This window comes from Phodopus roborovskii, unplaced genomic scaffold (assembly GCF_943737965.1).
Source record: "Phodopus roborovskii unplaced genomic scaffold, PHOROB, whole genome shotgun sequence".
Classification (NCBI taxonomy): domain Eukaryota; kingdom Metazoa; phylum Chordata; class Mammalia; order Rodentia; family Cricetidae; genus Phodopus; species Phodopus roborovskii.
In genome coordinates, this window is record NW_026125295.1 from 19,583,067 (window position 1) to 19,605,310 (window position 22,244).

Genomic DNA, 22,244 nt, shown 5'->3' on the forward strand with positions numbered 1-22,244 from the left:
TATTGTCAACTAAACAGAAAACCATAGGGAAAATGTCCTCTGACATGAATTGGACCTGGAATGTCTTAACCATATCCTGCATCAGTTTTAAAGGCTTCCAGGGCAGGACTTCTGTCTTTAAAATGACCTGATATATATCTCCCTTTGGTTTGGAATGTCTTCAGGGACTCTTTGAGTGGTATGCCATCAATGTTTACCCCCTCTTCAACCTCATCTGAGCTTTCTCTGCTTCCCCTGAATGGACAGTGACCCAAGACTGGCCATGGAGGCCTGTTAACCCCAAGGCTGCAAACCTTCATCAGTCAAGAAACCTGGTCTCCCAGCAACAATACAACTCGAGAGAGGAACTGTCTCTTTTCCTGGGAAGTGGAACCCATCTCTCTGTCTCAGACAATTAGCTCCATTAAAGAAGGGAAACAAGAAGTTCTCTACACAGACACTGGCATGTGGTGTGGTGAGATACATGACACCATGCCCCTGAAATCCCTTGCAGCAGGGTCCCTCCTTGTTTCAACTAATCATTTCTTTTCTGTTACGGACTGTTATGATTAGTAGAATTGCCTATGTCAGAGACCCTAGTGAATGTGTGCATATTTTCTGACATAGCTCTGGGACTACAGTGGTTCTCCTGTCCCTAAAGGGGAAGGCCTGAGATGATTGTGATAGGAGCTTCCTACCAGCTTGTGAGTTTCCTGTATCCCAGGTGCTATTGTATTCTGCCTGTGCTTTGAACACTTAGGGAACAGGACTGCAGGCAATTGTATACACCAGTTCCTCTCAACTAACTCCATAAGTTGGTCCAAGTGATTTTATTCTTTGTTTTTATGCCACAGATAATAGTTCCTACTTTCCAAGTATCAGGAAGATCAGTTTCACTAAGTTATGCAAAAATGCCAAATACATGCTTTATACATAGTGTTTATTAAGAGATAATTCTGAGTTCAATACAGAACTCTACTGAATGTTGACCAATACCATCTCTTTTTTCTTTTAACCAATGTCTATAGAAATCTGATCTAGGGAACAAACAATATTAGTTTTCTACCAAATCAGAGGCAGGCCAAGGAGGAACTTGTGAACAAAGACTTCTTTTGGTCAACAATGTCCACCAGTTGTGGAATAACATGGTGATATTGTCTATAGAAAGAATATTTAAAAAACATTTGAGGCCCTTCCTTTGTTTTTCCTTTATCCTGATCTAAATCACTGCTGTCCTTCATCTGGATAGTTACTGCGGTCTCCTGGCTGGTCTGCCTGCTTCTGCTTTTATAGCCTTTTATCTTGCTTTCACAACTAAATGGTACTTAGAAAGTCTGACTGTGGGGCTGAGGAGAAGGTTCAGGGGGTAAGAGAACTTACTATGTAGGCATGAGAACCTGAGTTCAGATTCCAGCACTCATGTTAAAAAGCCAGGATGGCTGTACATACCTATAATCCTAGCACTTGGGAAAAGAGAGACAGGTAAATTACTAATTGTTTTAATTGTTTGCTAGCAACTAACTTGGTTCAAAATTCAATAAGATAGCTGGTATAAAACAAAAAGGTGGAAAGTATTCCAGCAGACATCAGGCTTATTCCTCTGGCCTCTGTGCATGGATGCATGAACACACACACACACACACACACACAGAGAGAGAGAGAGAGAGAGAGAGAGAGAGAGAGAGAGAGAGAGAGACACTCTGGATAAAATCCCTGCAAGCTATACCCAGGATTTGGAGAATCTGATAATCTACCTCTACTGGTACCTTACTCTCTCCATTCTTTCTCCCATCTCCCCCATCCAGGGAGCTTCTTAGAGCTGCATCCCCATCAATTTTCCTTAACCAGCCCATCAAATTTGCTCCTCAGGATTATTATAGGTACTCTGGCCTATAGGTTCCTCTGGCCAGAGGAACATTCCCTCTACAGTCTTGTTATTGGTTCTTGATTCACCGCAGTGTAGTTAGTGTCTGTCCAAAATACCTCATCTACGAGAAGGCTCACGTGCCCACTAGGCACATCTCCTTCCTTCCTCTTGTCCTTTATTACTAGAGCCTTGACAGAAATTACATCACACATTTATGTACCCTTTGAAGGGATAGACACCATCTAGCTACCATTTATCTGACTTCTCCACCAAAATATAAACTCCATGAGAGCAGAGTTCTGCTTGTGTTGTTACATTTGAAATAATCATGTCAACATAATGAATAAAATGGATAGCTGTCATTACAGAAGCTATGTTTGGTAGCTTGTCAGCCCAGTACAAGCTAGAGTCATCTGGGGAGTGGGAAAGCCTTAATCATATTGGCCTGTAGGTAAATGTGTGGGACACTTTCTTGATTAATGTTGGGTGTGAGAGGGCCCATCCTGTGGGTGGCACCATCCCTGGTCAGGTAGTTCTGGAGTAAAAATGATAACTGAATATGAAGAGCAAATTATGAGCCGTGCTCCTCCACAGCCTCTGCTTTACTTCCTATCTCCAAGTTTCTGTCCTCCTTGAGCTCCTCCTTAGTTTCTGCTATGCCATGCTATATAAGCCAAGTAAACCCTTTGTCTCTGAGTTGCCTTTGGTCATGGTCTCTATCACAGCAATAGAAAACAAAGCAGGAAAGAAGCTGTTGTAACTGGCAGGTGCCATCTTAATCCTTCACTTACTGAAGTCCTGTTTAATTCTTCTGAGCAATTATAATATTTTGGTTTTACTGAAAATGTGCAGGATTTGGCTCATCCTAACGTGAAGAAGCCAGACCTCCCATTGCTAGTGAGTTGATCCTGGGCTTCATTTGAAGTGGTCTCCTAAAAGGCATGAAATTTTCCCTGGGAGGGGTGTGTTCACAGGACTGTTAGGGTCCTATATGTTATTCCTAGGTCACAATGCCCTCTCTTCCTTTCCCCCGGGGAAAGATTCTCAAAAGATGACAAATATGGCAAAAGGGATAAGCTCTACTCAGTCTCGGAGGCAGACTTTTGGTACAACTCCACCTCTGGAAGGTCACTCCAGGACTTCCTCTACATTGACAGAACACTCAGTGCTCATCACCCACAGATTGCAGACATCCTTGGTCTGTTTATTCCCCAGAAATCCTGAGATCTTCCAAGTGTCTGTTGTTGGCAGGAAGATGTCTGGCATCCTATAATGACTCCCCTTTCTGTCTGTTTTGTTTCACCTCTTCTCACCATGTGTTCAATACCTTATTCTCAACTTCCCAATAAGGCTTCAACAGTCCCTTTCACCCTATTACAAAATCTGATAACCTCTGCTGCCAATGGCTCCTGTTATTATGGTGCCCAATGCAGACTCCCTAGAAGAGGGCTCAATTCCCTCTCCAAGGTCCTGAAGCAACACGTTGTAGCTCATCAGGCTCTCTTGAAAGCCACTGATGCTCCCTGTCTGACCTCTTCTTGGGCTTCTGTGCCTAGTGTGATCAAGATAGGAGATGAATCAGAGGCATCTTCGTGAGGAGGGTGGGGGACAGTAAGAGAGCTGAACTCAGTTGGAAAGTGTCATAGCTACACATGGCAGCTAGAAAGGATAAAGAAAGCATTGTTTTGTTTTGTTTTGATGTTGCTCTCAAATAATCAGTTACCAAAGGAGAAAAGGCAAGGGAATGTGAAATGTGTTCATGTCTATTTGATTACTGTCATACATCTCTGACAGTTGTGGGCATGTCCTCTGCCAGGTTATGTCACCTTCTAGCAAGCTTGCTTTCATCCCTGTGAGACATATTTAATGCAAGGCATAACAATAAAACTGATTAAATTTTCTACATACTGTGCACCCATAGAAAACGTCTACATCCTGTATTTCCCCCATCTGCCTCTGCCCCCTGGATCGCATCTATTTCTCTACAGACTCTCAAGGACTTTTCCACCTTCTCTAGGAAGCCTTCCAATCACTCAGTTGCAGTTTCTTTAATTAGCTCTGCCACAGTGAGCAATGAGGAAAGAGATACTCTGACAGATCCTCATTTTGAAGAACTAATGTTGGGTCTACACTGAGCACACCACCCAACATGTTCCTGGGCACTTACACCTCACTCTCTCCCATCATCCTAACCCTAATGTCATTTTCTCACCCTCTAATGCCTCCAGCCCTTCAGTCTATATTTAAGCATGTAGTCATCTTATTCAAATTACAGTCTCAACTCTTTTCAGTCATGAAAAAAAAAATGAAGTTTGGATTTTCTTGGTTGAAAATAGTCAAGGCTCATTCCCAAGCCCTACCTCAACCCTTTCTTCTAAAGAGGGACAAAGGAGAAGATAAAACATCCTGCATGAATAAAGAGGGGACATCTTTGCCTGCATGTCAAGGAAGACTATGAATACCACCTTTCAGGAGATCAGAAAGCACAGGTACAAGTATATACAGAGGCCACAAGTTCGGAAAGTGTCAAGATTTAGACTTTTCTGGATACACAGGCCCATGTTTAAGAGTAGTCCTTCCTGGGTACACTTTCTGGAGTTAAGTAGCCTGGAATATACAGAATTAGAAGAAGCAATCTCCAAAGTGTTTCTCCCAAGTTTAGATCCAAGCTTGAAGATGGAACATCTAGATAATATCTGAAAATGTGGATCTAACTTGTCATTTGCAATACTCTTCATCCCACTTCCTTTACTTTTAACTATGTGGATCCTCAATTCCCAGATGTGGGGTTTTGCATTTGAGTTCCCCAATATCACTCCATATCTTTATGACTTGTACAGTGCTCAGCATAATCCTGGAAGTCGTGTCTGTGCCTAGAGAGAATAGTTGTACAAGAGAAGTCTTAGATGAGTGGATGGCGTTTTCTGATAATCCAACAATGGCAATGATGACAATTGTAGCCACTAACATACTTAGTTCTTCCAGGTACCAGCCACTGTGCTGCAGTCTCGTTTTTTTTAAGATGAGGAAATCAAGATGTACAAGTTCGTTTTCTCATAGATGTCCAAACTGATTGGTATAAACATTCAGGGGGTTCATGGTTGGCTTAAGAAGGCTGTGAGCCCACCCACTGTGTGAACAGTCATGCATTGAGCACATGTTCACTTTTTTATTTATTTATTTATTTATTTTTTTGAGAAAAACCTGATTGCTTTAGCAGATTCTCTCATCAGGCATGCACAGGGTAGGAGGGACCCTTTCCAGCCAAATACCATGAAGACCATGTCCGGTGGCATGTGGAATCTCTAAGATAGCGTCATCTCACTGCTGGCATCCTTAGGGATGCATGTAGGGAGATGTCTAAGGATTCAGACCTGGTGGCAGCAGTGCAGATTAGCAGGATCTGGCTTCTCTGTTCCTTAGATGGGTCTGGAACTCATTTTGAAGTTCTGAGACCAAGGGGTTGGCTTTATTAAGATTCCTGATAAAGGGACTGGCTTTCAGAGCTTACCTGTCATCAATACAGGCTGATGACTTAAGTGAACTCTTATTTCCAGCTTGATACCTACAAATAAACTTCCTTGCTTTCTGCCACCCACCTTGTCTTTCCACTCTTAAATAAAGTCACCTGACCAAAATCACATTAAGAAGCAGGGAGATCCTATCCCAAGATTATAACACTTGAGCTGACACTGTGGCTCTAGAGGGATCCTGTTTAACACCTTGAGGCCCCCATGACATCCAAGTTCCATGTGACTGTGTCAGTCCCTTGGGCACATACTTCAAGACATTGAAGACCCATATTCACAACTCTGGACCCACTATGTTCCCTCCTCATCTAAGCAGAAAAATCATAGTTCAACACTTTTTCCATTCTTTCAAATGATTGAATTTCCCTAGCCTTTTAAACAGAATATGTTCATCAGTAGTAACCGTGGCAACAGATCTGACAGGCTTCAAGTCTGTCTGTATATAATTAAGAAAAATGGGGAAGCAGTCATGAGATCAGGAAGCTCACACAAGGAGACTGTGTTGCTGAGCCTGGCCGGGCATTTGATGGGGGACTTCTGCTGGTAGGGGTAGCAGATTTTCTTCCTATCATTTGACCTCCATCTCTGTTCCCCCTTACAACATTTAGGTCTCCTCCTTGGGAATGTTGCTGGAAGCTTACATTATGAATGAATTGTCCTGGAATAGCATAGGTCCCCAATTCAGGAAAAACACCTAAATGGTTAGAAATTGGTCCTAGCCCCTAGACTTATGCATGGGTCTTGACCTGCTCTGGATGATCTCTTCATCTAGCATGACAGCCTTGGAAAACTGCTTCAGGAATGTGCATGTCTCATTAAGATGTAGGAGCCCAGACACCTGGGATTATTCTTTTACCCCAAACCATGAAGCACTAGCTTTCCTGGCCCAGAGCAGACCTCCTGGGAATAAGGGACAGAGCTCAACATTGTCCTGGGGATCTGAGCTCCAGGGCTGTTTTATCTCACAGCACTTATTCTTATCTGAAAGCATCCCATTTATTCTCAGGTTTACTTCTATTCTGTCCAATTTCCATCTCCAGAACTAAGTACCAGCTCCATCAGAGAAAAAGTCTGCCTTCTTTGTTTCTTACTCCTCTTTGCCTCGTAAGTGGCTGGAAAAGTCCAGAGACTTTTTGTTATAATAATGAAAGAATGAATGAGTAAACGATTAAGGAATGGATTCTCAGTCACTCTTATGGCCAGGACTTGAGTCATCTCCATAAGAATACACCAGTACCCACTCTGTGAAATAAACAAGACATGCCCCACCAGTGGAAGCTGGGGGAGGCTTTATATCAGGCATGCTGCTGCCTTCTCCTAGATCTCTGTGCTCCATTCTCTGGTGTCTGGTAAAGGTTGCTTAGAAGAAAATAGTAAGATTTATTCACCATTGGACTCAACAACCATGCCTACCTCCTGCCCTCCTTGCCATGCCTTGTGGAGATGACCACTGTGCAAAGCACACACAGATAAGTCATTTGTCACATGAAAATTGTTCCTAATAAATGTGGGAGAAAGTCCCTTCTTGAGGACATCCTTTCTGTGCTGCTCAGAACAATGGAGATTAGCATGTACTAAGGTAGGTCTTCCAAGCTGTCCCAGATTGCAGATGAGGGGGGACTATCAGAGCCAGCTCTTCATTCCCTACTTCATCTCATCAAAGCCTCTGCTACTTATGGCCACTTCAGGAGGTCTTGACTGCTACTGATGCTAAGTTCTACCTGAGGTCCTTTCATCTGCCCACAGAAAGCACTCACTAGTAAGGATGGGCATATGAGACCTTTAGTCATGCACATAGAAAGCAAAAAGGAAAGCCAGATGAGAAGACAGTGATTGACTACTGGGTACTGGCAAAGGATGGGCAAAGAGCTATGCAGTCTTGGCTATTTCAGACAAGCCAGGTACCTCCTCATCAGGAGGCCATAGTATGGTGAGGATGACACAGAGACACCTTCACTGGGCAATGGTAAAAACTGGGTTAGGTGTCTAAAAATGAGTCAATGGGAGATCAGGAAGAGACTGCATGACTGACAGACATTGGGGGACAGTTCCTCAAGGAAGAGACCCTGGGTCTCTAAGGATGTGCTGGAGTTCATGAAGTAGGTTGGAGGAGAAAGAACTAGAGGAAGAACAAAGAACATTGTGTATGGTCTCAGGAGGGCAAATAACATAGGGCACACAGGAAATTGTAGCAACATTCCAAAAGGCTGCACCATGAGAGACAAGGGTAAATAGTCTAAGGAGATGGAGTCCTTAGAAGAAGACCCTAGCGAAGTGACTGGAAAGCAGTGTGGCAATGCTGGGTAACTGGAAGGCACAGTGTTTTGAAGAGAGGAACATGATGGTCCTGTGTGCATTTTAGATTTTACACTCTGGTAGAAAGAGTGGATGAGAGAGGTGTGCAGAAGAAATACAGGAGAACTGAGAGGCCCTTCAGTGAGGCAGGCGAATCAGTAAGGCCTATGCTACTCTGAAGTTGTTGGGAGATAGAGAAAGGGAGATAAGGATGTGACCCTGATAGGTCACAAACAGGGCACATGTGTTGAAGGATGCAAGTGTTGAGGAACACAGGGACTGAGTTGTTTTGTAGTCGTGGTCTGAGATGTAGCCCCTGAATTTGTCAAGTGAAGGAGAAAGGGACCACAGTTACAGAAGGAGTAGGGAAGCAGCTCTATCAGGTGGCTGAGGACAGAGAAAGGAGGAACAGTTACTCTGGAAAAGCTTAGCTAGAGCAAGGTGCAGTGATGCTGGTATAGTGTTTGGCTTGCAAAAATGAAAACTTCTGCAAGTTGACAGTTGGAACCTGCGGTCAGAGGACAGGATGAAGTTGACATTTACACAGAAGAGAGCTCCAGAGAAGTGAAGGTCTAAAAAGTGCAAGGGCTAGACCATTACTCTCTTGATGAAGCCTCAGCCTTTTTAGCCAAGGCTGCTTCCTGATGATAGCCTCGGAATCCCATGGGATGCTCCGATGGAACATCTTTTTAAGAGATTTACTCCATACCTAGCACAGAGCACCCACTCAGAGGATGTATTTATTGAGAGTGCAGGAGAGGCTTGTAGCTGAGGCAAGTCTGTCTGCTATAAAAGCAGGGCAAAGCAATAGCTAGTGGCATTGATCAATAGGAGCTTGAGGGCTGAGTCTCGCTGGCCTGAAGCAAACAAAGATGTTCAAGACATGCATGGACCAAAATGGGCTTTCCCAGACTGCACAGTGCAGCAAGGCTGTCCTGACTCAGTAAGGCACATCTGCGACAGGGCAGGCTACTCTCCCCATGCTAGCTCTGTGCTGGCTTAAAGAGAATAGATGTGTATCCCTGGAGAGATGGGTGGAGAATTCCTGAACACTATTTTCAAGGCTTCAGTAGAAAAGCTTCATGAATTCAGCCCTGTCACAAGTGTGCATGAATGCCATGCTTTAGCTCAAGCCTAATGGGCTTTATATAGTACAGTACTGATTTTCTTTCATGTTTTAATAGAATCTGGTTTAATATTTGCTTTCTGCTCTAGCTGCTTGCTGTTGACTGATTCAACACAGAATCCTTCCCTGGTGCCCTCCGACCTTGTTGTTATTCCCTCATTTTGTGTGTTGGCAATTGATTCCTGTCTCCAGCATGAACCACTTTACACATGTCTTCGTTCAGCTGGTGACGGTCACGTGTGTGGATTCTGAATGCATTACTACCGGGAACGGCTGCTCCAGCCGACCTGCTGTTCAGAAGGGGGGCTTCCGGGCAGGATTCATTTCCATCCGTTGAACATTGACACTATGCAAGGCTCAGGCTTGGAAACTTGAAGCTATGATCAATCCTGTTCGGGAGGAAGGAGGTTCTCTAACATAATCTGAAAATGTTGACATTGTAGCCATTAATTCAGCAACATTTTGCTTTCCTACAGGGCACAAGTTTTGCAGAGTTATGTAGCAAGGCATTTCCACTTTTTGAATCTCGAATAGCCATGAGCATCCCAGTGAGACTGCTTGGTTTGGGGGAAGCAGGTGCTAAGAGCAGGTCTGCACTTAGGAATGTGAGCTTTGGAGATAGGCAGGTCTGGACAAGCACTCTGACTTTGATTCCTGTGGCCAATAGCCAGGATCTTTTGTTAGCTTCAGTCTCCCTAAACATTTGACGTGATTGCTGTATCTTACTGGTTGGATTCCTTGGAGGGAGGGGCAGCTAAATAAGTCATGCATATAAAATAGCTAGCTGGCTGCTCTAAAACACATGCTTATGCTTTCCTTGTGTCAGTGGGTCAAAGATGGTGGGTGAATGACTCCCTGACCCCAGTGCTGCCTCTTGTCTGCAGTTATCAATCTGGTACAGTGTGACTACTCATTCCTCTAGTTCTTCTAACAGCCTGCCCTATAGCGACACAGCCCTGAACCATGCACATGTGCAAGATTACTAAGACGTATGGAATCTTGGGTAGGATTCCAGGATCTGCAGGGGCTTGGGAGGGTCTGCTCATATATCATTGAGCTATATTCCAAAGAAGAAAAGGTAAGAAATGCAGTAACTGCCTTAGATACATGCATATTAACTATAAACATTCATGGAGGATGGGGTTTGGTCCTAAAAATAAAAATATGTGAACTCACATCTCTAAAGTTTTCTCTCCATTGGCACACCTGATCAAAAGAAAGCAAGTCAGAGTAGGGATAATGGGAAGGGAACAGCTTGTCATCTTTGTCTGCCGTATTTTACCTCTATGATGGATTTAAACATGAAGCTTTGGGGTTGAGGAGTAGAGAGCATAGGATGGGGTTGAGGATAGGCAGGCACCAAAGGCAGCCTAGAGAGTTGCTGAGCAAGGAGACGTCTTCTCAACCTCACTGGACCTATCTTTGTCTCCCTGCAGGTGTTCCATCAGGTCCCCGAAATGTCATCTCCATAGTCAATGAGACATCTATCATTCTGGAGTGGCACCCTCCAAGAGAGACCGGTGGGCGGGATGATGTCACCTACAACATCATCTGCAAGAAGTGCCGAGCAGACCGCCGGAGCTGCTCCCGCTGTGATGACAATGTGGAGTTTGTACCCAGGCAGCTGGGCCTGACTGAGTGTCGTGTCTCCATCAGTAGCCTATGGGCCCACACCCCCTACACCTTTGACATCCAGGCCATCAATGGAGTCTCTAGCAAGAGTCCCTTCCCCCCACAGCATGTCTCCGTCAACATCACCACAAACCAGGCTGGTGAGTCTGGAGGTTTTTGTGTATATGTTTGTCTGTGTGGCTGGCTTTTCACTCACCATGTCTATGTAGCATCATAGCCAAAGCCATGCCCATCCTGGCAACCTGCCTTCAGGACTCCTCATAGGAGGAAAGGTGTCAGATGACCTATGCTTGTGACTGTGGATGAAATTGGTATCATCTTTCAACCTCAAGAGTGAACTGGAGAGTAGGAAATTTTCTTGAGTCCAGAATCAAAACAAATATGTGTATCTAAGCTGGAGCAGTGCCTGGTACTCTACATCCAGCCAGGTCTCAATAAGTGCTACTGGACAAGTGGATGGAGGGACAATGGTTATATAGATGGATGCGTGGAATGATGGGTGAGTCAGATGCATGTGCAGATAGAAAGATGGGTGGGTCATTAGATAGAGGAATGAATGATGGGAACATTATGAATCTTGGAGAGAGAATTGGAACACCAATGGTGGTTTCATAGAAAGCCCAATGAAACAAACTTCATTTTCAGTTAGACTCTTGTTTCTTCAGGGTGCAGCCCTCCCAGAGGCATGCTACAGTGCTACAGAGTCCTAGGATAAACAATAATGGAAGATGCCTAGGACGCTGAGTAGCTCTGCAGTGTGCATAGATCAGAACACATCTTTCTGTCTCTGTGTTTATTTCTTACCCTTCCCATCTTTCTCCATTATTGCTTTTTACAACTCTTAGAGCAATGCATTTCCTTTTAAGTCTGTTTAGCAAGTCCATTCATGCGCTAACTCATTTATTTACCCATTCATTATTAAGAGATAGTTATTTAGCACCCACTCTATGCCATGCTGTGGACTGGATGCCAAGACAGAATCAGTGATACTTAGATGCAATTGTTCATCCCATGAAACTCATTAATGGAAGAATTTACAAGATGCTGACATGACGATGCACAGAGTTGTAAGGTGCTGTGTTGTAAGCATAGTGTGCTACACACTGCCAGTAAATAATAATCATCATAATAAGTAATACGTAATTAAAGAGAGAGAAATGCTGTCCTCTGTGTGAGGGAGCAAGACTCAGAGGGCAAGTGAATATCACATCTATAGGTGTTCGGGGTCATCAACAGTGGACTATGATCTTATTTGTAAATACAGATTTTTAATAAATGTTATATAAAGATAACTTGTTAACAGAATAGCAGAAACCAAGCATCTGTCTTTGCTTTCTTTTCTATTCCATATCCCTCTTCTTGACCTCTTTCTTTTTACTCCATCCTTTCCTACATTTAAGCATCCTATCCTCAAACTTGTCCCACCCCTTTTAGTATCAGGGATTTTTGATGGCAGATGATTCTTGGGTTAACGCTGTCAGAACTGAGAAGGAAAAAAAAAGTGTTATGGGAAAGCATAGCTGTCCAGATGGCTGTGCTGGTGTGTGTGTGTGTGTGTGTGTGTGTGTGTGTGTGTGTGTGTGTGTGTACGGGTGCGGTGTGGTGTGTTCATGGGTGTGTTTGTATGTATGTGTGTGGTCACGTGTTTGGATGCATAGGTGAATGGTGAGAAAATATGAGTGGACGTGGAGAAGCCTCCAGCTGGTGACCACAGCCTGGTGCCATGGAGACAAAGGTTGTGACAGCCTGCCTTATCCAAGAAAATGGAATGGCATTTTCTGTATTATGTTGAGCATGTAACATGGGCAGTCTTTGTTAGCAAGTATTTCCCTTGGAGAGTTAAGGCAGGAAACTGGCTGAAATATTTTTGTGTCCCAGCTTCTGGGAATAACAATTCCGCCAGGCTGTCATGTTACTCTGGGCTTGGCTGTCTTTTCTCTCTCTCTAAGCATGTGTGAATAAACCTGCCATTTACATCACTTTGCTTTTATTTCTTCCCCTCCCTTCCCTTACCCTGCTATTCCAGAACCTGCCCATCTGCTTGTCTTGCCATCTGCACCTTCCTGGGCTTCAGTGGAGCAGAGGGACCAGGGCTCCTAAAAGGGGCTCTGCATTCCCAGCATTCAAAATATTTATTTTTTATCTATATCACTCAGTTGTGTCTGTACAAACGCACTTTTCATGCCCTTTATTCTCCAACAGATCCTTTATTCCTAACCTTCCCCTGTGTTAGTCTTCATTATAACCTTCCAATACGGAATTACTCTTGGATAATTGTGAAACTTTGAAACCACAAACTTTATAATTGGCAAGAGAATGGTGCAATAGTTTCTCGGTAGTATGTGATTCCTATAATGCAAATATCAAGTTGGCTAGTGGCTCCTAGTCCGTGTGCTGTGTAACATTAAGGAAGAGTATCTATTTGGTGACTCTGTACATGAGGGTAAGTCATCTTCTGCCAACTTCATTTTCTTTTTAAAGGTAGGAATGACCAAAATGAACACTTGATCCCATGCCTTTGCAAGCACAATTTAGAAATGTGAACAAAAGCTATGAATCTTACCATAGTTAGGAAATAGGCATTCTGAAAACTCAGTGTCAGAAATGAGGTGGGTGTACCTGTGTGTAACCTTAAGTCATGACATGTCTAACCTTCTCAGGGTACCATTGAGCTCACTCAGTGTTTGAGATGGGCATATTAGCCTTTCCCCAATTCCCCCACCCCCGACATTACAGTGTGATCCATGTAAGTGTCTGTGGCCACCACTGTCTTAAAGTAAATGGCAGGCCAAAAATCTGACCAATGTAAGTCCTGAAATCCTGTAAGAATTACTTGAGGAACAACTTGAGCTGTGAACTGTCTGGGCACTAATGGGTGGGTCCTCACGGAGAAACAGTAAAGGTTACCATGGATACCTCATGTGTGTATTTCTTTTACATTCACAAAGAATTATGGAATGTGTAGCCTCATTTGATCCTCACAACTACTCAATAATTAATTACCCATCTTTCTGATAAGGAAGCAGGGCCTTGCAGGGATTTGGAGGACTTAAGATGGAAGAATGTGTAGAGAGTTACCATGATCTCACACCCTGGTTTCAGCCTTCCTACATCCTGTCCTAACAAATACATGGTTCCTCTGTTTTTCCCACTTAATAGCTTTCTGTTTCCCAAGGGATGGAATTCTGCAATCCTCTTATATGCCATTGGGTACGGGGTCCATAGTTCTTCACTCATAGTTGATCATAAATTGGGGCCACCTGTGATTCAAAGCCTCTGTCTTCCATCACAGTCCTAATCATGATATTCCAGGACCTTGGTTCCCTTGACTAATCTCATGAGAGGACCATAACCCAGGATGCAGTCAGGGCCAAAGACCCTGACTGAGCACCTCCAGTGTGTCCACTCCAGCAAGCTCTTTGCAGAGAGGTTTAGCATGTTTTTGAACCATCTAACCACCAGAAGATAGTGTTCCCAAATTTCAGACTCAAGTTTGTGACACCATTTTATCCTCAAACCTATCAAAAATCACATTATGGTGGGGGGGCATATAACCTATAAACACTCTCTAAGTTATTGCCATGTAGCTAGATCATTTTAGGTGTCAAAAGACTGTCCATCATCTTTGATCAGGATTCATCACCAATTATGCAAGCTCAGATTTACCTGAGAGCTGGAGGGAAGTATCCTCACACTGAATACAGCTGCTGTGGGTTTACATCAGGCTGGGCCAGGCAAAACTTTGCCTGTTACTGTGGCCAACCCATCTGCAGTGAGGCTCTTATCACCATGAACTCCCACAGTCATTATCTGTCACCTGGCCTCAATTTATTCTGATGGCTGGATCATCTAACCATCAAAGAGAATTAAATGAATGACAAACCTCACGTCTCTATCTGCTGACTCGCCCCAGAGCATCAGAATCAGGGCAAGCAGTTCTGAAGATCTTTGGAATGGGGGGGGGGTGTGACTCACACCAAGGCCTGATTTGGGATGATTATCCAAGCCAAAAAGAATAAACTCAAAGGCCAGAAGCCAGCTAATAATGGAGAGAAACCAGCTGGGTTAGGTGAAAGGCAGTGGGGACTGCAGAGAACTGCAGGACATACATACAGCCACCACACTGTTCCAGCAAGTATTGCTATGCCCAGCACTGCCTGGTTTTATTAGCCAGAAATGTGGCTTTAAAACGTTGACAACTGATTAGAAAAATTTAAGTACTTGAGAGCCAAACAAATCCAATTCTGGATTTGGCCTGTTGGCTATGGCTGCTAGCCTCTCATTCCAAGGGCAAATCTGATTTACCCAAGCCTTAACATGAGCTGCTGTGCTGTTGAGCCTCATTTTGCCTGGGGCAGGCATCTTCCTCACCTCCTAGATGCACACTGAGAGTCCTGGGTTGGGTCCCCTCTCTGCTTCTCACAAGATTCTCCAAAATTCATATAACTGTCAACATCCCTCATTTCTCACCTGTGAAATGAAAACCATGATAGCCTGTTTCCTGGTATTATAGCGACAAGCAAATGAGACAAAAGATAGAAAAGTCACTCTACATCCTGGTATGGGCTGGGAGATTAACATCATCTCTGGGAATGTGTCCTGAGAAAATTGTAGGACTTTCCTTCCTCAGATGTTTTCTTCTAAGGCTCCTGAGTTTTGTTGTTTAGGATTGATGCTTTCTATACCCATCTGCCCACACTGTGTTGATTGGAATCAGCATGAGAAAGGAGGGGGTCCAAGTCTGCATTAATGAGATAATGATGAGGGTAGGACTCAGTGGTACCCATTTCCTGGCTCAGGGAGGCCCTCCTCTCAGAGGCACACTCTGCCTTTTTTTTTTTAAAACCGTATGTGGAATACTACCACTGCCTCCTTTTCTTGGATGATTCCATTAGCTGGGTTTACGGGTGACATTTCTATTACATACAGTTCGTGTATGGCCTGCTGGGCCCCTGCATGTGCAATTCCATCCATCATGTCCACAACACAGACACGATCTATTACTTAGTGCTGTCTAAAACAACTATGCTGTTTCAGTTAATAGTCATAAGCTCCTACAGTTTGTCCATTTTTAAGGCATTTCTGAAGTTCTTAGGCAATTAAAGTCACTCAGAAGCACCGCTTTTCCTACAAAAGAATTACCTAGAACATCAATGCCTCTGAATCCATCACCTAATTTGCATTATTCTTTGGTTAAATATAGTATTTGCATGCATAAAGAATAATCTTTGAATATGAAAAGGAATTTATGATATTGCAATATATTGAGCTCTTTGGAGGAAAGATATTATGTAAATCTCAAAATTAAATATTAAAACAATATTACACGCCGCCTGTAAAAATGTAGCACGTTAAGATTCCATATGCTGGAGCCAGTTCATTTTCAAAGGCTGGTCTCATTGGAAAAGAGTGGATGAGAATTGCTCTAGAGTGGGGAAAAGATGGAGTCGGGGCTTTAAAAAGACTGGAATGACTTTAAAGAAAACCTTGAAAGAAGTAAATAAAGAAAATTTGTTTAAAATAAAAACTTAAGGAAATGAAATTTTCACTGTTCTTAATTCAATTTCATAGTTCATTTCATTGCTGTTTTCTCGTTGCTGACTCCAGGCAGGTTCAGATTGTTTCTTAAGTCCTGCCATTGAGAAGAAGCTTGCAGGTGCCCTTAGAAAGGTCTTGACTTAGAAATGCTATGGGCAGGCACAGATGTATTGTCAGTGAGGTTGAGGTCCCAGGTTGTGGGTGTCTGCCCTCTGCAGCTTTGGGGTTTTGTTTTCCTCTGCATGGAGAGTTCCGGGGGAAACTTGGCTTTCTCATCTACCATCGGCTTCCTTGAGAAAGAGCTACAGAGTCCCTTTAAGATATGTGCTGGAGAGATTTATTCCCTCAGATAGCAATTAATGCATGTGTTTGACTGCAGTGGGGCAATTAGAATGTGTCTTGGAAGTCTACAGGTGACATCTGAAGACCTTTCAGATCAGCCAGATGACCAGGCATCTTCTAGTGTCAGTTGCTCTCTAGTGACTGTGTTATATGTGATAGTTTGTTATTTTTTTAAAAAATGGCCTAGCTTGATCTTCATATGTTCAGGCTACACAAAGATTGGGTTTCGGGATTCTTTATTTCTGATACTGAGTTATAGCTAGTGATGCTGAGACCTGAGAATGTCTCTCCCCTGCATCACTACTAAAATGACAAGAGCGTCACCAGGAAACTGGAGACTTTTTTGTTTATGGCACTCCATCTTGGATCAAGTACTGCGAGTCTGTGGCAATGGGGCTGCTGAAAATGAGACAGTAGGGAGCTTCCATTCTGTCCACATGAGGCTGTTAAAACCCTCAGCAGCAGACGAAACTTAAGTTACATCATTAAATAACTCTCATTGGCACTGTGGACTTGCAAAGAGTAGAGAGGTGGAGAGGTATTCTGATGGCTGTGTACTTAACTTCTGTCCACTTAACTTCTGCCCTACTTTTCTATTGCTGTGAAGGGATACCATGACCAATGCAACTTATAGAAGACTTTATTGGGAGCTTAGAGTTCCAGAAGGTTGGAGTCCATGACAATCATGGCAGGGAACATGGCAGCAGGCAGGCAGGCAGGCAGAAATGGCACTGGAAGAATACTAAGAGCATACATCCTGGTCTACATTCATGAGGCAGAGAGAACTAACTGGGAATGGTGTGGGCGTTTGAAACCTCAAAGCCCACCCCCAGTGACACACCCCTCCAACTAGGCCAAACCTCCTCATCCTTCTCAACAGTTTCACCAACCAGGGACCAAGGATTCAAATATGGGGGGCATGTGCATTCAAGTCATTGCAACATTCCAGTGGCAAGCCCCCTCCAGGAGCCACCTGGCAGGAGAGTACACCCTGAAACTGTCATATTGACTCTTGAAGCCTGTGTCTATCCAGATGCTTAACCCACAGGAAGCATTCTACAAATGTTAGTAAATTAATAACGAATGTCTCCGTCTCCTGCAGTCAGTTCCCAGCACCAACAAAGGATTTAGCTTCAGCTTTCTCAGTGGTGTCTCCATCAGGCATTTCATTCTGGGACTAGAATGAAATGGGGTTAAGCCCATAACCACTCTGCGTACTCATGAGGCACGGGACTTCTTATGTACTGCGTCACCTCAGAGTGGCCCTGTGGGAGCCACTTTACTATGACCTGGCCTGCTCTCCTCACTCCCCACTGGCAGGCGGGCACAGTGGTGGCTGGCTGGGATGGCATTCCAGTGCCTTGTCTGTCCACCTGCATCCCAGCTCCCTGCCTGTCATTTTCACAGCACCATCCATGTTAAACAGGCAGGAGCATGAGGGTTTTTTGAATGCAGCAATTAACAAAACAGTAATCAAGCTAAGTGTTTAATTTCAGAAAATTAGCATCTTCTCAGAGCGGATGTGAAAGATGGGGGGGAAAGGCACAGCAAATGTCTGGGTAAATAAAGGCAATGCTGGACCACAAATATTTTGCAGGGGAGAGGGGACTGACCCTGCCAGCACCCCAGGGCTTGGAATCAGTGTCTGCTTAACTGTAGGGTGGTAGCCATAGCATTGAACCCTAAGATTTTAAACCATGCATTTCTTTCTTTCTATTTTTGTTCTTCTTTCTCCTCTTCCAGGACATAAGGACAGAGCAAGGGCCCAGCTAGGCTTCCTGTGATGTGTCTGCCCCATAGAAAAATCCTAGTGTGGGTTTATCTTTCCTTAAACAATGCTAGCCACACGGATGATGCAATGAGTCCTTGGGTGGGCAATAAGGTGTGTGTGTGTGTGTGTGTGTGTGTGTGAGAGAGAGAGAGAGAGAGAGAGAGAGAGAGAGGGAGGGAGGGAGGGAGGGAGGGAGGGAGGGAGGGAGGGAGGGAGGGAGGGAGGGAGGATGTACTCACACATGCATTAAGGTCATGTTTCTCCTGGGTCCTGAAGGAATAGGACTGATGTCATTCCTCCATGCAACTCTTGTACCTCAGCACTGTGTCTTCTGCTACAGCCTCCTCAGTGGCCCAAGATCATATCCACAGACATTGCCTCATAAGCCGATGGTTCCATCCTTGGCAGGGTGGGGTTTGTATCAAGGGACGGATGCCTGTAAAGAAGCAGGCATGCGGGAAGCTAGGTGGAGATGGGGCAGTAAGGTTCTCTTGGCGTCTGTTTGTTTCCTCGTGGGGCAGGTGATATGAGTGCTGAGACTAAGGATGGGGACAGCAAGGAAAAGGTCTCTGTGTGAAGCCTGCTGTGAGGTCTGAGGCGGGCTTGAGGCTTTGTGACGTGATGTCTCAGTTAATAGGGAGAGGGGAGCTCTCAGGGGTTACAGCAAGCCCAGCGTTGCCTGAAGAAGCTGAAGAAGCCCCGGAAACTGTGTACTCATGGGGCTGCAGGTCCTTGAGAGGAGAATGTAATCTGACTTAATGAGCAGCTTTCCTTGAGGGGTCTTGCAGGCAGCTGACATTGAGAACAAAGAAAGCAGAGCAAGGGACTGAGACAATGGCTAGAAACCACCCAGGAGATATCCCAGGAGCTGGTAGAAGTCTTTGCGAACAGCATCTAGAAGATCGCTTCGGTCCTACATGGAGCGAACTGTGGAGGATCTGAGTGCCTATTCAAAGTGTTGTTTATGCAGTTGGATATTCAGGGTTCAATTTTCTCTGTGAAGTGGGAAATAAGCTTGCTTGCCAAGAGCGAAGGGGACAGTATTGGGACTGAAGAGTTGAGGGGAGTAGACAAAAATCTGATGAACAATTAGAGGATCGGAGATGGAATTACCAGAGAACTCTGGGTTTCTAGAACGTGTTGAGAGTTCGTTTGAAACCGATAACCACGTGTTTACAAAGACACCCTCTACCCCCAGAATGCATGCCTTCCCCTTTTGTGTCACCTTTCCAGCAGTGTACCTCCTGGAGATCAGACCCGACAGGGGGCCATGTATCTATAACTTGTTGAGTTTTGACAGTTGTATGGTGTAGAAGGAGGAAGACACGCATACCTGAGGGCATGGATGCTTTGAATTACATTACTGGAAAGACAGAACCTAAGTGGGATAACCAGCAATATAAATCAGAGGGGGCTGACTTCACGGGTGGAAATGGGACCAACAAGGGCAGATCTAGCTGGGAGGAGTTATAAGGGATCATCCAAGATGGTGTTGAGGAAGTACAATACTTAGTGTATAATTTTGAAAGTGGAGTAACTCTTGGTGAGGAAACGTCCAGTGCACACTGTGGACTAAGCAAACATGGGGGTGGTGGGTTGTGGAACTTTCTGGTGAAACTTCCTGTGAGCAGTTGCCAGACCAAAGGCACCCATACTCATCTTACAGAAGGAAAGGCAGATAGGCCCACAGGAGGCAGCTGAACAGAGCAAGTCAACTGAGCTATAGTTCTGAGCACCCTATCCTCAGGAGCCTGATCCTGGACACCTGCAGAGGACAGTCTCTCCTGCCGAGTAACTCCCTCACCCCGACACACACAACTCCACAGGGCCCCACAGCTCAGATTTGATGTCATTTTCTCTAGTAAATCCTCATTTTCTAAGTCACCTTTCTGGTCCCCTTAATAGGGAGAAGATGCTGTGGAGAAATTCCATAAGCAGCATTGCATGGTCTCTGCCTTCAGGAGCAATGTTCTCCACATTTGGATGGAGGGGTTGCCCCTGGTCTCTCTGAGAACATAAGGGTTCCTGAAGACAGTGAGTGATAGGAGCTAAATGCCTCCCACCCTGGTGCAAGGCATCCTCAAGGGACCCTGGGATTGCTGAGCTCCTCAGTGGAGGGGCAGTACAGAGGGCCAGCTAGCATCAGTCCTGGAAAGGAGGCCAGGCTATTTCTGGCTCTGCATCAACTTGCTGGGGACTTAAGGAAGTCACTTTCCCTCTCTTGCCTTCAGCACTCTAATCTGTAAATTCGAAGAGTTGACAGAAAATTGAATGACCTGTATGTCCTCTCAGAGCTTAACATTTGGGATTTCCAGATTTGTAGATAAGTACTTTCCAAACCTGACCATGAATCAGACTCCTGTGAAGGTCTGGAAGGGTCCTTAAGCCTGGATTCCTGGGGCCACTTCTCCCAGGTCCTGGCTCAGGCAGGGGTGGGAATCAAACATTGGCATTATTACCAGGTCCCTGGTGATGCTGATCTGGGACCGCATTCTGAGAACTCACACAGTTACATAGGTGGCCTCCTACATACATGAGACACAATAGAAGAAATGTGGTTCCTGCAGTAAACCCGTATTTTCAGAAAAGATGCCATCCACAGATCCCTTTGGCTTGGAACCAAACCCTAATGAAGGAAGAGCCTATGACTCTTCGCCTGTGGGTATGAAGATCACTGAGCTCAGCCCTCACTTTCTTTCATGGAGTCCTACCCTCTGACTCAGCTAGTATCCCACGCAATAAGAAAGTAAGGCTAAATACCCAAGGCATTTTCTGACCCCAGGTAATTCCAGGTTAGGGAAGGAAATGAAAGAAAGTGCCAGGGTCAACTCCCAGAATAAAACATGAAGCCAATGTTCACAATAGGAGAAAACAATGAGAGAAATAATTAATTCCGCTTTTGTATTCATATCCAGGCTCCAAACTAATTGCTTATTTGTTTAATCTACTTTGACCAGAAGTGTTACTGCACCAAAAGTACTTAATGAGTCAGGCTTCCTAATGTAAAATTCAAGTATATTTGTGCAGTGGGATGTGTTTTCATCAACAGAGGGAGAGCCAATTCTCAAGGCAGGGCCATCTTAGATGAGTTTCTTTCTAGAATGGTAATGCCACCAGAAACTCAAGTCATCAATGTGCAAATTCTTTGCTACCAGTACCAGTGGGCCTGGACTCTTTGGCTGACATTTCTACACAGGGTTTGGGCTTTTTCTGTTTCCCTGTGGATGTGTTTTCCATGAGGGAAAAGATAGCCAGCCACTCCCAATGCGCCTCTCCCAACTGTCATTCACCGCTTTCTAGGAACTCACACAATTTAACCCCAAGGCTCCAGGGGGACTTTCAGAGCTTTCTAGGAGCTAGGTGTCTCACTGAGATGAGGAATAATTCAGCATCCTGGGCTTCATCATGTATACAATACAGAACTCCCATTCCTATAGTTGTTCTCTGCCTCTATCCCAGGATTCATAGCTCCGTTTTCCTTCTCCCGCCCTCATAAATGCTAATATCTATGTTTGGTAGAACTAAGCCATTTTCCACTCTTGCCCCTCTCTTCTGGGAACTTTGGAGGGTATCTCCAGCCATTGGAGTCGGAGCTAAGTATTGTTAGGCATCTAAAATATGGTTAATGATATTGGTTAAATGTGAAGTGGCTAAAACAGTACCTCTTTCCCCAAAGGCCTTACTCCAACGATGGAGAACGGAGTGTTTGGGAAGTTAGGTAATAGCATGCCGAACCCCAAGCCAAGCACATTCCCCTGTGATGTCATCAACAGCGAGGGCTTTGAGTTGGGCAAAGCCACCCAGAGCAGTGCTTTTAAAAGATAGCAGTACACAAAGGCAGGTCACAGCTAGACATGAGAAGCAGGTTCCTGAGCCTGCAGCGATTAAGGCCTACCATGCCTGTAAATGTTAAGCAGACCGTTGGAACTTTTCCCAATGAGGAGCCAGGGTAACGTGGTAATATGAAGCTTCAGGAAGACTGGTCGAGGGGTTGGAAGTGAAGAGCTCTATAGGTGGGATATGATGTGAGTTCTAGGACAGTAGGGTGAGGCACATGGAGAGTAACAAGGTCTGTGAAAGGGCTGTGGTGGAGCCTCAGGGATACTGAGATCAGGCCACTGGGTGAAAAGGGTATGGCTCCCTGCCTCCCTCCCTCCCTCCCTC

General features: G+C 44.7%; 1 protein-coding gene across 1 annotated transcript in view; it reads left to right on the forward strand.

The window, feature by feature from the left end:
* Ephb1 (EPH receptor B1) overlaps positions 1-22,244 on the forward strand; it is a 416,176-nt gene that overhangs the window by 284,444 nt on the left and 109,488 nt on the right. Inside the window, exon 5 of the mRNA XM_051206222.1 lies at positions 10,234-10,569. Coding sequence (XP_051062179.1) covers positions 10,234-10,569 — 336 coding nt within the window. The remainder of the gene's footprint in view (positions 1-10,233; positions 10,570-22,244) is intronic.